Source organism: Panthera onca, chromosome B4 (assembly GCF_046562875.1).
Source record: "Panthera onca isolate mPanOnc1 chromosome B4, mPanOnc1 haplotype 2, whole genome shotgun sequence".
Lineage (NCBI taxonomy): Eukaryota > Metazoa > Chordata > Mammalia > Carnivora > Felidae > Panthera > Panthera onca.
The window spans coordinates 37,602,579-37,618,780 of NC_138345.1; the positions used below are offsets into that span (position 1 = coordinate 37,602,579).

Here is a 16,202-nt window from a genome sequence, read left to right on the forward strand (position 1 = left end):
CTTCCATTGACCAATGTTACTATCCCTATAACCTGCCCCAAATCAGATAGTATGCCAGTGACCCAACTCTCTGCTTACTCCAAAGCACATGCTCTTTCTGTTATTATGTGTTCAGGCAATGGCAGGTGCATCTTAAGCACTCAATATGTACTGACAAGAACTAAAAGACGCAGACTTATGCTGTTTGCTTCCAATTAGGAAACAGATGCAAAAAGCAGTCCTCTAAAGGTGAACTTTTCTTTTCCATCCCAACTGGTTCTTCCAGATAATACCCAATGAACCTAGCATCAAAAGAAACTATCACATGATGGGATAGCCCTGTGCATAAACCAACAGCAAGATAACTGCCAACCCAGCAAGCCAGCACCTTCCCCACCACCTCTGTCTCCTGGAGTTTTGGAGGACCTCCATTCACAGTTATTTCCTCCTTTACTGAGGAAAAAAGAAAAAAAAATTTAACCCCCCATACCCTCCCGCTGAGGGTATCCCCAGTCATCTAATGAGAAATGTCTTAGTTGTGGCTAAAGTCATTTGCTGTAGGGGTGCCTGGGTGGCTCAGTTCGTTAAGCGTCCGACTTCGGCTCAGGTCATGATCTCACCATTCCGGAGTTGAAGCCCCATATCTGACTCTGTGCTGATAGCTCAGAGCCTGGAGCCTGCTTCAGAGTCTATGTCTCCCTCTCTCTCTGCCTCTCCCACACACACCCCCTCTAAAATAAATACACATTAAAGTCATTTGCTGTAAACTGCTGGAGGAGACGGTTTTATTTCTTCTGTATCCCCTTCCCCTCAAGTTCCATCAGAAAAGACTACAGTGAATTATCAAATTATGTTATGGTATTGAAATTTCATCTATAATAGGGCAAATTAAATTGCGTACCTAAATGGGAGAGTTTGCACAGGACCAGGCACATAGCAAGGACCAGGCACAAGCAACAAGTTTGCACAGGACCAGGCACAAGCAAATTAAATTGCGTACCTAAATGGGAGAGTTTGCACAGGACCAGGCACATAGCAAGGACTCCAAAAAATAAATAAATAATTATTATTGGAATACAAATTTATGCAGCCAATAACTGCTCACCAGGCACTATGTTAAACGGTTGAGTGCTGAGCAAAACCGACTCTCCCTAGATGTATCTTTTTGTCAAAGGCTATTTAGCTCTGACTTGCCACACAAATGCTCGGTACTCCACAGGCAGTCGCTAAATACTTCGGAACCAAGTATTAAGAAAAGATTCCTTCCCACGGGCCTTTGATAAGATGGAATGACTTTTTTCGTGACTTGAAACCATTCTTATTTTTAAATATTAACCTAAACGGTCGTTTTATTATTGCCGGGTTAGGTCCCTTTAATATGTGCCCCATTTAAAGAGCCCTCAGCTCAGCGGGTCATTTCTTGCAGATCTGCTGCTTGTAGCATTTTAAAGAGCTGAAGGCGGCACGTGTTGCCGGCTCTGGGGCAATCAAGGCTGCTTTCCCCAATTCTGTGCAGTGGGGTTACATCTTTTCACTCACTTTCTCCCCAATTCGTTAAGTATATACACCGAGTAAAGATGGAGAGATCATGCTGTCCGCGCTTACGACCGGCTTTTATAAAAATGCGCGTCTCGGGTCCCGGGGAGACGGACGCGCTGCCACTCACATCCGGCTACAAGGCTCTAAGCAAACCACGCTGCAAGATGCAATGTATAGGGCGGATCTGGGGCGGCTGGCAGGCTCGGTATTGGAGTGATGTAGGGGGATGGAGAAGGATCTGGAAGAATCCGGTTAGACCGGGAAACGGACGGGGGAGGGCCGGGGAAGGGCGCTGGGCCGGAGGGGAGCAGGAGTAGTGAGCGGGAGAAACCCCCAGAGTCCTAGAGTTTCAGGAGTGGGGGCAGGGGAGAGCCAGGCAGCTAGGAGAAGGAATGACCCCCCCACACGGAAAAAAAAAAAAAATTAATATAAGTACCCTTAGTACTACAGCCCCAACAGGCTTAGACGCCGCCGTCTCTAGAAAGTTCTCCACCTCCTCCCCCTCCGTCCGTCGCTCCCGCCCCAGCTCCTCCCAGCCCCTCCCTCCGCGGCGGGGTGGGACCAATCGCTCCCCGCGGCCGCTCATTACCCACCTACTCCTGCTCCCGCGCCCGATCCGCCGCGGGCTGCGAGCGCGCCGGTAGCCAGAGGTGCTCGAGCCTTCGACCGGTTCGCAGCTGGGTGGCCGCCGCGCTAGCGCCTTCCCGCCCGCACGCCCGTGCAGACAGGCCCGTACGAGAGGGCTTGGCTCGCGCCCAGTGCTCCCGGAGTAAACGGCGCACCGAGTGGCGATGACCGCCGAGGAGATGAAGGCGGCCGAGAGCGGGGCGCAGTCGGCGCCGCTGCCCCTCGAGGGGGTAGACATTAGCCCCAAGCAAGACGAAGGCGTGCTGAAGGTAGGGGGATGGGGGGCACGGCAGACGCCCATCGCAGCCGCCCTTCCCGCCGAGCCTGGGAGCCCCGGGCCGCCTCTGCAGCGTCCGGGCGGGTCGTTGAGCCGGGCCGGCGGCCGGTTGCATCGCCTTCCTGGATCTAGCTGCGTTGTTCGGGCTGGGAGGGCCGCCGCACGCTCGCAGTGGGTGGCCGATGTGCGCGGGCCTCCCCACGGCCGTTCTCCGGCCCCCTAGGGGGGGCCCGCGATGCGGGTGAGGCCCCGGCCCCCCAGCCCTGCGGCGCCCGGGCCCGGGACTGCAGCGCCAACTCCGGCGTGCGCGGTGCAGCGCGGAGGGAGGGGCGGGGCCGCAACGCTGCACGCGAGCTGCAGCTAGGGGGCCCCGGGCGACATGCACCCGGGCCCGCTCCGGCTCCTTTCCCTCACCTCAGCTCTCCGCGACCCTGCGTCCCCGGCCAGGCCGCCCGCCGCAGCGGGAAGTCCCTGGCCGCCTTCGCTGGCGGTGCTGCGAGAGCTCGCCCACCCCACCCCCCGGGCAGTTAAACATTAGCTAGGACCTGAAGCGGGTCACCAGAGTTATTTCCTGGCCCAGAGGCCTTTGTACGACTTGGCGTCCGGGGCCTCGCCGTGAAAGAGGTTCTGGTGCCCTCCGTCCCCTTGGTTACCCTCTTCCTAAAGGCTGGGACTCAGCTAGGTCACCCGCTCGGCCATGCTGCCCCCCTCCCCCCCCCGGCCCCGGGAAAATCAGGGAGCAGTGCATGCCGGGACCTGTAGTTCCCCTCCCACCTCGCCCTCTGCCGTCTTGATTTGGGGCATGGGGTGTGGGGCCGGGAGGAGGTGCTTTGCTGGGAGCCTCGGGAGGAGGGAAAGGGAGGGATCTGGCATTCGGGGAAGGGCATCTTGACCTGGGTCTGAACGACTGATGGTGCTTCAGATTCAGAACAGGTTTTGCAGAGTACAGGATGGTGAAATCAGCCTGGATTTCATACCTCCTCCTCAACCAGTGTTTCTTTTCGTCCTGGCCTCCCACTGCTCAGTTCCACGTGTGTGTGTGTGTGTGTGTGTGTGTGAGAGAGAGAGAGAGAGAGAGACCTGAGCAAAGCTAGAGATCTTGGCGAGCCCTTATCTGGTCCAGAAACGCTCCTGGTTTTGCCCCACATGTTCGAATCTTAAGCTGTTCTCCCAGTGGGCATGTGGCTTCCCCTTCTTTCCAGCATTCTGGTGATTTCTACAAGGTTATTCATCCCAGAAGGGCCATTTCCCCTTTTTTTCCTCCAGTCCTTCCCCTTTGCCTTTCTATTCCTCAAGTCATTTGTCCTTTTCCTTAGAAGGTATACCTATCCAGGTGATCCATGGAGTCTCCTTGTCACCTCTTTTAAGTGTTAAAGAAGAGGAGCAGAACTCAGGTTCCTGAGAAATGCTCTTAGCCCAGAAATAAAAGACTTAATTAGCCTACCAGTCAGGAATGGTGGTGTCCCAAGTCAGTTTAAGGGCCCGAGTGAGAGCCCCTGTGCTTATCAGTGACCTGGTATTTTAGGACTGCTGCTATCCTGTTCATTATTCATATTCTCATCCTTGTCTTATCTGCAAACCAGATCTTGATCTGACGACCACTGGCATTTCTTTGCTGCTGCTGATGATCATCTTTTAACTTTTTACCAATGTAATTCTCCAACCCTGATAGAGATTATTATTGCTAGTTTACAAATAAGGTCTAGAGAGTTGGACTTGTACAAGATCATACAGCAAAAACTTGAACCTCAGGTCTTTTGGCTCTAGTTTTCAAACCAAGTTTTATGTTCCACCTCAAGTAAAATGGGGGGAGGGGGTGAGAGGTCAGTTGACTTCTACCCAAACTCCATATTAGAATCATTTGAGGCTTAGTCCCTTGGCTTACAAGGAAGCAGACGATTCCTTCTGGGTTTCCATCAGAAGTATGCAGGTAGCGTGGGTGCCTCTTTCTGCCCCCATGCCTGGGTACTCACCTTCTCCCCCTTCCTCCCAGGTCATCAAGCGAGAGGGCATGGGCACAGAGTTGCCCATGATTGGGGACCGAGTCTTTGTCCACTACACTGGCTGGCTGTTAGATGGCACTAAGTTTGACTCCAGTCTGGACCGCAAGGACAAATTCTCCTTTGACCTGGGCAAAGGTAGGCATGGTTAGTGGGTTGGTAGTGTAGGCTCTGTGGAGGGTATAAGCTGTCACAAACAGAAACTATACTCTCAGAAGTTTAAGGAGGAATGGTTTGTTACACTCTGTTAATTTTTCTTCTGTTACTCTTTTTTTTTTCTTCTATTCTTCTGTAACTATCGATCTCTGATCTCTATCTCACCTTCCCTGATCATCTCTGAACACCTCAGTCCCTATTCAGGGATGGACTGCCTTATTCCTTAAACTCCTTTGTTCCAGAGTTGAGTGGGGGTTTTTTTGTTTTGTTTTTCCTTTACTTTTCTCTTTTTAAGAGGTCTGAGACCTGACAGCACTTATTGCAGCTAAGTTTTCTACTTTTCTAAAGAGTGTCTAGCCTCCCCTTGGGCGTGGTATAATAAAAGTCTTTTGGAGCCAGTGTTTGAGCCCAGAGTCGGATCCCTGCCAAAGAGGACCTGTTTGCTTTCTATACCTACAGGGGAGGTCATTAAGGCTTGGGACATTGCTGTAGCAACCATGAAGGTGGGAGAAGTGTGCCACATCACGTGCAAACCCGAATATGCCTACGGTTCAGCAGGCAGCCCTCCAAAAATCCCCCCCAATGCCACACTTGTGTTTGAGGTGAGTGTCCAGGAGCAGAGAGCAAGGCGAAGAACCAGCCTTATCTCGCCTGGGTCCTGGCTGCCCTCCAGCCCTTCCTGCTGCTTGGAGACAATGTAGCCAAGGCTAAGGGCCTGGCCTTAGAGGAGGAAGAGACAGGGAGAGGGCAGCTCACTCTGCTGTACACATAGCATGCTGCTGCCAGAGAGCAGCAGCTGATGGAGGTCTCGGGTGGAGAGAGGTGGCCACAAACCCTTCTTCGGACCTGAAGCAGGGTGAGGGTTGAGGCATGTTTTATGTCAGGAGCAGCACCCAGAGATTGGTTATAATTTTGACTGGAAGAGGTCAGGAGGTCTATACATTCTAAATGACAGTATGGAATACCAGTGCTTTAGGATCAGAGGAGGGGAGGGATGCGCCCCGTAGGTCAAGGGGATGAGGAAAGCTTTCACTGAGAGGTGGAACTTCATTCATTCCGAGGATGGCTTAGCCCTCATTACTGGATACTTGGAGAATGTTCAGAAGACTACTGAAAGATGTTGGGTCATTTCCAATGCCTACCAGATTGGCCTTCTCAAGTAGCTGGATTAGAATAGGCTGGAACGTGTCCTTCCTGTGTGGAGCCAGGTAGTAAACGGATGGGTCTTCTGAGGTCAACAAAAGCCGTGGGACTGGCCCACCCCTACCAGAGTTGAGACTAGAGCCCCCGGGACTTAGAACTTTTGCTAAGTGCCGTTTTGTCCACTCCTGGTCTGGCAGTTACTAAGGACTGTTCTGAGTGAGGGAGAAGTTGCATCTCACTGCTGATGGAGTTAGTGCCCAAAGGAGTCGTGTTGCCTTATGTGTTGTCCCACAGGTAGAGCTCTTTGAGTTCAAGGGAGAGGACCTGACGGAAGAAGAAGATGGCGGAATCATCCGGAGAATACGGACTCGGGGTGAAGGCTATGCCAGGCCCAATGAGGGCGCTATCGTGGAGGGTGAGACAGTATAGTCTGGGATTTCCGTTCTGATTCTGGTACTTAGGCCCTGGGTGGTTCTGGGCAAGTCACTTCCTTTTTTCTTTTCTTTTTTTTTTTTTTTTTTTTTTTTTAATTTAATTTTATTTATTTATTTTTTTCAATGTTTATTTTTGAGGAAGAGACAGAAGATCGTGAGTGGGGGAGGGGCAGAGAGAAACAGAGGAGACAGACACTGAATCCAGAGCAGGCTCCAGGCTCTGAGCTATCAGCACAGAGCCTGACAGTGGGGCTCGAACCCACAAGCTGTGAGATAATAACCTGAGCCTAAGTCGGACGCTCAACCAACTGGGCCATCCACGCACCCCATGTCACTTCCTTTTCTGATCCTAATTTCTTGTCTGAGAGACGAGGGATTGGACCATTTCCTCTTAATGTCCCTCCAGCTCTGAGAACACGACAAAGACATCTTGGGGGCAGGAAGTGATGAGGTGATAGAGGGAAGCCGGTGGCATCCTTCCTCAATCCCCTGCCTGCTCACATCCCTGACACATTGCCTCTTTTTCATGCCAGTTACACTGGAAGGGTACTATAAGGACCAGATGTTCGACCGGCGGGAGCTCCGCTTTGAGGTTGGTGAGGGGGAGAGCCTGGACCTGCCTTGTGGGCTGGAGAAAGCCATTCAGCGCATGGAAAAAGGAGAACGTTCCATTGTGTACCTCAAGCCCAGGTGAGGAGTGGGTGCTTTGTATAACAGATGGGGTGATCAAAAGTCCAAGATCCACATGTCCACAGTTAGTTGTGTAACTGGACACTTGTATCTTTTCCTCTGTGTGTGTTCACTACTCCCACAGCTTCAGTAGAGGGCCCTGCAACTCTGTGCACAGCAAAAGTGATCTCCATATTTAGGAGCACGGTCACAGTTGTCCACATCTCAAATCAAAGGCTAACCTTTTCAGTCAAGGCTGCTCAAGATTCCCTCCTTTACCAATGTAAAAATTTTTATTTTCCATTAATGTACTCCATCATTGTGATATTTATTAAATGTTTTAATAACATGCCTATTACGTGCCAGGTATAATGCTGAAAATTCCCAGGTATTCAAAGACCTTATTCCTGCCTTCTAGTGACTCGTTGCTCAGTGAGCTTTAGCAATTAGTAATTGAGTAATCATCCCAGTGTGTAGTGTGCGTGAGGAGGATGTGGAAGATGCTAAGAGACCAGCTAATTGTGTGAAGAGGTCAGGGAAGATTTTGCCAAACAGGAAACATTTGAACCAAGTCTCAAGGGATGGGAAGTTACTTTGCAGGAAACAGACAGGAAGCCTTTTCAGTAGGGAGCGGGTTAAGCATGGCAGCGGTGACCTAGATTTTTTTTGCCCCCCTCCTTCCCCCCAGCTATGCTTTTGGCAGTGTTGGGAAGGAAAAATTCCAAATCCCACCAAATGCTGAGCTGAAATACGAAGTACACCTCAAGAGTTTCGAGAAGGTGAGCTTGCTCGAGGTCTTCTCTGTCCCGGAATCTGTCCCGGTAGGTGGCCTTGAGGTAGTTCACAGCTTTGTTTCTGTCTTGGGATTAGGCCAAGGAGTCTTGGGAGATGAACTCCGAGGAGAAGCTGGAACAGAGCACCATAGTGAAAGAGCGGGGCACGGTGTACTTCAAGGTGAGCCAGCATCTGGGGCCTGGGGGAAGGCCCCTCTGGGCCCATCCTTTCTCCTGATGCCTGAAGTCCTTTTCTGCCAGGGAGAGGATGGCGGCGGCGGGAATGCCTATAGTCTTCACCTAGTAGATCTAAGCTAGCTGCTCTTGCTGGAGGAGGAGGGGAGGCAGGACTTCTCATGCCCATACATCACTGATGTCTACAGAGTCTGACAGCCTGGTGCCCCTGAACCTGTGTCTATTGCCTAAGCCTCCCTCCCTCTCTAGGAAGGCAAGTACAAGCAAGCTGTACTGCAGTACAAGAAGATTGTATCCTGGCTGGAATACGAGTCGAGTTTCTCTAATGAGGACACACAGAAGGCACAGGCCCTTCGCCTGGCCTCCCACCTCAACTTGGCCATGTGTCATCTGAAACTACAGGCCTTCTCAGCTGCTATTGAAAGCTGTAACAAGGTGAGGCCCTTTTAGAGAAGGCATGGGAGCAATGTTCACGGATTTGGCTGGGTGAGCTGCCAGCAGGTCTGAAACTTGGTCTCAGTGACTAGGATAGGGGAGGATAGTAGGTGGGCTAGTGGAAGCTCAGAGATGAAGGGCCCAGAGGCAAGGGCTCTTGGCTTTAGTGGTAGGAGAAGCAAGCACCTTGGCTTTAGTGGTAGGAGGCAGCTGACACAGGTAGAAGGTAACACTGGATGGGAAAAACCGCTATGGCATTTTCTCGGCCCTGGTTCCTAGTCTGTCCCTCTTCTTTTTTTTTTTTTTTTTTTTTTTTTAAACGTTTATTTTTGAGACAGAGAGAGACAAAGCATGAATGGGGGAGGGTCAGAGAGAGGGAGACACAGAATCCGAAACAGGCTCTGAGCTGTCAGCACAGAGCCTGACGCGGGGCTCGAACTCACGGACCGCGAGATCATGACCTGAGCTGAAGTCGGCCGCCCAACTGACTGAGCCACCCAGGTGCCCCATGTCCCTCTTCTATACCTGCTTTATTCTAGAGAAAACGAAAATGTTGTCATGGGTCTTTCTCTTTCACCTAAAGCTCTGTTTTCCCTTTGCTTCTTGGACTAACTGGGATTCTTTCTTAAACCTTGGTTTGTTCATTTAGTGCCCCAAAACTCCTTTCTGGGGTGGAGCCAGCCATTTCCATTCTGCCTCATCCTGCGGAGTGAGGACTACCTTTGGAACCCAGTCTTGGCCACAGGTTGCAGGGACTGACGTCTCACTGTTGCTTCCTTAGGCCCTGGAACTGGACAGCAACAACGAGAAGGGCCTTTTCCGCCGGGGAGAGGCCCACCTGGCGGTGAATGACTTTGACTTGGCACGGGCTGACTTCCAGAAGGTCCTGCAGCTCTACCCCAGCAACAAAGCCGCCAAGGCCCAGCTGGCTATCTGCCAGCAGCGGATCCGCAAGCAGCTCGCTCGGGAGAAGAAGCTCTATGCCAACATGTTTGAGAGGCTAGCTGAGGAGGAGAGCAAGGTAAGGATTGGGACAGGGAACAGTTGGGATAGACAGAAGAGGAGGCTAGGCCTAACCCAAGTGCCGTGGCTGTTCATGCCTCTGGTTGTATGGGTCACTCCTGGAAACCAGAAGCTACCCTTGTCTCTGGAGGAAGAACATGTATGTTCCTTCAGCACAGAACCCTGTTGTGGGGGCCACACTTCCTCAGTGATCAGGGCTAAAAACCCACTCACAAGCCCCAGAGGTGGGGAGTTGGTTACTCTATGTGTGCTTCCCAACCTGTACCTTTTTAAAGCCTAGGTTTTATCTGTCTGTTTGTCTATCCATCTGTCTGTCTGAAAGAGAGAACATGGCGGGGGGGGGGGCGGGGGGGAGCGGAGAGCAAAGAAAAAGAGAGAGCATCTTAAGCAGGTTCCACACTCAGCGCATGACCCTGGGATCAAGACCCGAGCCGAAATCAACCAACTGAACCACCCAGGCACCTGCTAAACCTAGGTTTTAAAAGCCCTATGTTTAAATAGATAATACAGTTATGTAGTTTTATTTAAACAGCGCAGAGGCACCTGGTTGGCTGGTTAAACATCTGACTCTTGATTTCAGCTCAGGTCATGATTTCACAGTTGTGAGATCGAGCCGCACTTCAGACTCTGCACAGGCATTGCCAAGCCTGCTTGGGATTCTCTCTGTCTCTCAAAATAAATAAACTTAAAAAAAAAAAAAACAAAAAAAACTTTAAATAGCACAAAAGAACATGTAGTAAAAAGACTGCCACCCCCAGAAGCAATTGATATTACCAGTGCTTAGATCATTCGTACATGCACAAGTAGACCGTTTTCTCCTTTTTCCCGAAATAAAAGGCCACATGTTCCACCTCTTTTCTACATTATGCTGTCTTCAGATCATACATAGAAGATTGTTTTGTATCAACAGAAAAAATAGCTTTCACATTCTTCGCTGCACTTAACATGGTGTAGCATCGGACACATAACCTATATCCTCTTACCCAGTCTGATTAGTCTTCCAGTGTTCTAAACTAGCTCTGTCTGATGGGAATATAACGCAGTCTACACAGCAATTTTAAGTTTTCTGGTGGCCGTGTTAAAAAAGTGAACAGAGGGGCGCCTGGGTGGCTCAGTCGGTTAAGCATCCGATTTCAGCTCAGGTCACAATCTCACAGTCTGTGAGTTCGAGCCCCGCGTCGGGCTCTGTGCTGACAGAACCTGGAGCCTGCTTCCCATTCTGTGTCTCCCTCTCTCTCTGCCCCTCCCCTGCTCATGCTCTCTCTCTGTCTCAAAAATAAATTAAAAAAAAAAAAAATTAAAAATAAACAAATAAGTGAACAGAAAAAATATAGCAGTGGGTAAATTTTTTTAATTGCATTTGTTTGGGTTTTTTTCTTTTTTTTTTTTCTTTTCCAGACTAAGTAAATCTCTTAAATATCCTCTGTTCTGTTATACTTAAAACCCATCCATTTGAACTAGCTGTATTTGAAGCACTCAGTAGCCAATGTGGTAGTAACTGCCATGTTGGATGAGTACAGTTCTAAGTAGCACCATAGTGAACGATTTTGTAAATTTACAATTTCATGTGTGTGTGCCTTTAGGACATACCTAAAAAGGGAGTTGGCTGTGTTGGGGTAATTCTGTTGGAAGCTAGCATGTTTTTTTTTTTTTTTTTTCAACTTGGGATGAGTATTTGTGGTACAGACCCAACACAGTGTCAGCATGATGGTAGGTGAATATAGCTGTGTCCCCAGATCAGTGCAATCAAGTGGGAGTGGGGACATGAAAAGTCCCCTTTCTCATCAGAGGGATTGGGCCAGATGAGAACTGGAACTCATCCCCTTCCTGTCTTCCTTTCCGCAGGCCAAGGCAGCAGTAGCTGCAGGAAACCATCATGCTGACATGGAGATGAAGGATGACCAGAAGAATGATGTGGCAGGGAGCCAGCCTCAGGTGGAGACGGAAGCATAGCCTCTACCCAGCCCTACTCCTGCGGCTGCCTGCCTCCCCTGCTCCCTCCCCTCCTCCACCCTGTTAGTTTTGTAAAAACTGAAGAATTTTGAGTGAATTAGACCTTTATTTTTCTATCTGGTTAGATGGTGGCTTTGGGGGAAGGGGGAAAGGAGTAGGCTGGGGGATCGGTTTAGGTGATGTCACCCCCTCTTCCCTTCCCCCTTCCCCCATTACATGTGAACGAATGTCCATCCACACGCACACTCATCAGAACGTTAATTTATTTTGCTGCTTCTGTTTGCTATGTCCATTTTTCAAATGGTAGAAGGGAGTGAGTGGTAGGGATACTTGTGGGGTCTGATGTGAAACCAGGGTGGAGAGGGAGACTCCTGGGCAGCCATTTTCCTTGTCCTTCCCTCCTCCCGGTCCGTTCCCAAACATGTGGCCTCCATGTGGGTGCTAGGGGCATGGGGAAAACCACTGCTGTGCCCGCTACTGCTCTCTGTTCCCGTCCTCGCCCCAGATGGTATGGCTGAGATGTCTTCTGGTGTCCTGATGACCGCCTCTGCCGCCCCCCCCCCCCCAATATTTCCCTTTGGATCTGTTTCCCTTCTCAACCAGGTTGTGTTCCCAACCCCCTCAGCCTTTTCTCTGCACGTTGCTGAAGGTCCAGGCTTGCCTCAAGTTCTATGCTTGAGCAATAAAGTGGAAACGAAACCTGAGTGTCAGGCAACCTTTTTCTGTTTGGCCTCAGAGGGTGGGCATGGTGGCTGTGCAAGTGCAACAACGATGGAGGAGCATTCTTTGTGCATGGAGTGGTGCCCGCATACGGGGCCTCCTGGGTGCTCACCACTGCCACCACCGCCACCCCACTCCCCACTCCACCCCCCAACCCCACAGCCTGGTGGGTTTTCATAGCTCTGCTTTTGTTCCCTAACACTTAGGAAAATATAAACATGTAAAATACTGGGACCAGTTGTGTGTGTTTTGGTTAGATTTGTCTACTTCTGCCTAAGTGATTAGCAGAAAGCACAGCTATCTTGGTTTCTCATCAAGGTAAAACTCCTGTTACCCATCCCTCCAGTTAGACACCTTTTACACAATTAAGGTGAAGAACAGTAAAGCCAGGGAACATGCGCTCAGGCCCGCTTTCCAGCTTCCTCTTTGACCTTAATAGAAAAAAGCTTATGCTTATGCTTCTAACTATGTGTTGACCTTTGGCTCCTATAGCATTATGGGGCCCTCAGAGAAGCCAGGGGGCACAAATCTGTCTTCTCCAGATGATCTTGCTTGTAGGCTAGAGCCTCTGTCTATAGCCTTACCCTCTTCTCTCCAATGTATGCTGGCCTGTACAGTGGTGGAGGTAGTCTGCCTACCTACATGCCTATATAGTTCCTCCCAGAAGAAATTTCTCCATGCTTTTCTATGGAAGATTCATTTCTGTGTGAAGATTTCACCCAAGTCCTACATCATGATTGGTGCCAGAGCCAGAACTAATATTTGTTTTAGTCTCCTGAGTGCTCTTGCTGAGTTCACACAGTCCTGTGCCTCTGGGTCTTTTTGACATTTCAAGATCTGTCATGCCCCTATAGCCAACAACAGTAGCTAACTCACTAAGCACCTAGAACATAAGCCTAGCATTAAACCAGGAACCTCGTGTGAATTAACCTTTTTTTCTTTTAATGTTTTTGAGAGCAAGTGCACATGTGCTTGCATGAACAGGGGAGGGGGTGGGGGGGAATATAGGATCTGAAGTGGGCTCTGCACTGACAGAAAGCCCCATGTGGGGTTTAAACCCATAAACCAGGAGATCACGACCTGAGCTGCAGTCACTTGACTGAGCCACCCAAGTGCCCCTCATGTGAATTAACCTTAATCCTTGGCAAAGGAGTTAATGCCCCATTTTACATAAGAGGAAACCAAGGCTCAAGTTAAATAGGGTCTGCCTGGAATAGGAGCTCTCTTGAACAAACCCAAACTCTTAAATATGAGGTTTACGTGACCTTGGGCAAGTTGAGATTTCCTTATCTGCAAAAATAGAGGAGTGGATGAAATGCACTCCTGAGGTTCCTAATACCCCTGGATGGTTCTGTGGGATTCCGGGAATTTCAAACAATTGCACTTCTATGGAACTGGACAAGTCTTTTATGTAACATTAAAACTGTGTTGTGAAGATGTTTAAGTGGCCAGAAGTCTTCAGGACTAAAAACAGACCCAGCACGTACTTACACTCTGCTCTGACCCACGTTCAAAGTTCATAACCTAGTCCGTTGACCCTCACCAACCTTTAAAACCTTCCCATACGGAGACAATGTGCTTGAATAAAGGAAAACCAGTAGTGACCAGCACTGCTAGCTGTTCCTGCAGATTTGCAGTCTCTGGAAAATGTAAGGGTCCATCTTGTCCTATTGCTGATCCTAATGTCAAGTTCTATACAGTTTATCTCCTGAGTATTTCCCATCTCCATTCCAGCAGCCCCTCTCCAACGTCACCATGCACCTCCAGCCCACTCTCCTGTCCTGCAAAAGGTTCCTCCTGTCCTGCATCCTCTCTTGCCCCAGGTGCACTTGACTCTACACTGCATCCAAATTCTACCTCTCCAACTGCTTAAAATCTTTTCCTATCCCATTTAGTCTGAAGGTTAGAAACTTTAGTCCACAGCCACTGTGGGGCCCAGCACAACCTTGCCAACCTTACACCAGCATCAGAGCACTGGACTCCACTCTACACTGGCCACACCACCTGAAGAGTAGAAGGGGGAAATTATGCATGTCATTTCACTTACAAGAGTGGAATCTCACATCTTATTCCTGTCTTCCATGTTTCTTCCATTCCCTTTCCAAGCGCAGATCATCTCAGAGCCTTGTAACCATTAAGCTGAAATGAAAGAGGCTAAGGGCAGTGCTGAATAAAGCCAAAGGAAAGATCTACGTAAGAGAACTTGTCCTCTTTCTGGAAATCATTATTGCTGACTTTATGGCTGTAGTTCCCCAGCTGCTTGCCAACCTCAGATAACTTGGATGTACCCACTATCCTCAACTATAAAATCTAAGGCTCATAATAAAACCTTGTTTAGCGTGTAATGACACAACACTAAATACACCAATTTGGGAGGCAAAGTAAGAATGAAAGATTCACAAAGTGGTTCTGAGGAGAGACGATCAAGAAAAAAAACAATGCCAGGGCACCTGGGTGGCTCAGTAAGTTAAGTCTCCAACTCTTGTTTTCTGGTCAGGTCATGATCTCACAGTTTGTGGGATAGGGCCCCCACAGCAGAGTCGTGGTCTACACTGACATCATGGAGCCTGCTTAGGATTCTCTCTCTCCCTCTCTCTCTCTGCCTCTCCCCTGCTTGCTGTCCCTCTCTTTCAAAATAAACAAACATTAAAAATAATAATAGTAGGGGCGGGTGGCTACTGGGTGGCTCAGTCGGTTAAGTGTCCAACTTTGGCTCAGGTCATGATCTCACAGTTCACGAGTTTGAGCCCCACATCAGGCTCTGTGTTGACAGCTCAGAGCCTGGAGCCTGCTCTGGATTCTGTGTCTCCCTCTCTGCCCCTCCCCTGCTCATGCTCTGTCCCTCTCTCAAAAATAAATAAACATAATAATAATATTAATAATGCCTTCATGACCTTCCAGACTTCTTTGGCTAGAAGACAGGACTGGCCATACCCCATCCCCCTCCCCCAAGACATGTGGGCTCCAGGATCACCAGTCTCCTGTGCCCCTGTTAGGAGTGCTTCACACATAAAATTGTTGTTTGTGTATATATATATTTTTTTTTTCTTAATTGAAGTGGAACTCACATAATATAAAATTAACCATTTTAATGTGAACAATTCAGTGGTATTTAGTCTAATTACAATGTTGTACACCTGCCACTTCTGTTTAGTTCTAAAACATTTTCATCATCCTTTGTGTTTGAAGCCCATGTCCTCATGTTTTGACTTCAGAGACCATGAAGGACCACTCTTCATCCTTAAGTGAATGGCCAGAAGAGTCTTTTAACAGGCAACAACCCTGGGGTGCCTGGCTGGTTCAGTTGGTAAAGCATGTGACTCTTGATCTCAGGGTTGTGACTGTGAGCCCCCTGTTGGGTGTTGAGATTACTTAAAACATCAAAAAACAAAACAAAACAAAAACCAGACAACAACGCAGACAGGCTCTAGGATCAAAGCTTCCCAGAGTGGGTGGTCCCTTCTAACGGGCCAAACTTGTGAGGGAGGGGGTGGGACTCAAAAGGAGAGCAGCAAATAACAGCATTTCACTCAGAGCAGGGCTGCCCACACTGTTAATTCTACCTAATTTCTGGGTCAAGTCAGTCTGAGAAACAGGTTTCTGTCTTTAAGGACTTCTCAGAACCTTTAGTATGCTAAGGTGCACTGTAGATCACGAAGGAGAATGAGGAAGTCTCAAACTGAGCCCATTAGGAAGCCCTAGGCCCTGCCCCGCCCCAGGATGGTGAGTGACTCTGGACCTCACGTATAGAAAGCTGTGTAGAAAGTTTTAAAGGTCCTATTTCTTACCTGGCCTTCCTAAGCAGACAGAACTTGGACCCCTCTACTGGGGTCTACTCCTGGAGGAAGAAGTGGACAAAGAATCTCCCTAGAAATCCTTCCCACCTAACACCTCCCCACCACTCCCCACTCCCATAGCAGGTTTCTACTGAAGCTACCATTTGGCTGGTTGGTAAAGACTATGCCACTACCCACACAATTGTACCATGTCATCTAACCAGGAAGATGGCCTGGTTAGGCAGTTCTGGGGAGTAAGCCAAAACTGATACTGGAAGAGTGCTTGACTTTAAAAAGGTGAGCTCTAGATGGTGCCGGTGGAGACCCACCAACCATCCCCCTAGAAAGGGTCAAGAACATGGGTGCTCCTTGTGGAACCAGGGCTCTGTCCACATGGCTGTGCAACCCCTGTGTTCCACTTACTGTGACTATAACACAAGGCAGTTACAGTAATTGACACACAGTGGGGAGAGGGACTTGGTCCATGTCATATTTCCTGAAGA

The 16,202-nt window shown here is 49.4% G+C and overlaps 1 protein-coding gene across 1 annotated transcript; it reads left to right on the forward strand.

Annotated features, from left to right (window-relative positions):
* Positions 1–2,104: 2,104 nt before the first annotated feature.
* FKBP4 (FKBP prolyl isomerase 4) lies at positions 2,105–11,907 on the forward strand. The gene is made up of 10 exons (XM_060658744.3): positions 2,105–2,414; positions 4,416–4,560; positions 5,038–5,180; positions 6,016–6,136; positions 6,689–6,845; positions 7,513–7,603; positions 7,695–7,778; positions 8,042–8,227; positions 9,009–9,248; positions 11,096–11,907. The coding sequence occupies exons 1-10, from the start codon at positions 2,310–2,312 to the stop codon at positions 11,201–11,203; spliced, it is 1,380 nt and encodes a 459-aa protein (XP_060514727.1). The 5' UTR covers positions 2,105–2,309; the 3' UTR covers positions 11,204–11,907.
* The last annotated feature ends 4,295 nt before the right edge of the window (positions 11,908–16,202 follow it).

Coding starts and splice junctions, on each gene's coding strand:
- FKBP4 (XM_060658744.3), top strand. CDS start 2,310: ATGACCGCCGAGGAGATGAAGGCGGCCGAGAGCGGGGCGCAGTCGGCG. Junction 2,415..4,415: donor AAGACGAAGGCGTGCTGAAG/GTAGGGGGATGG, acceptor CCTTCCTCCCAG/GTCATCAAGCGAGAGGGCAT. Junction 9,249..11,095: donor TAGCTGAGGAGGAGAGCAAG/GTAAGGATTGGG, acceptor TCCTTTCCGCAG/GCCAAGGCAGCAGTAGCTGC.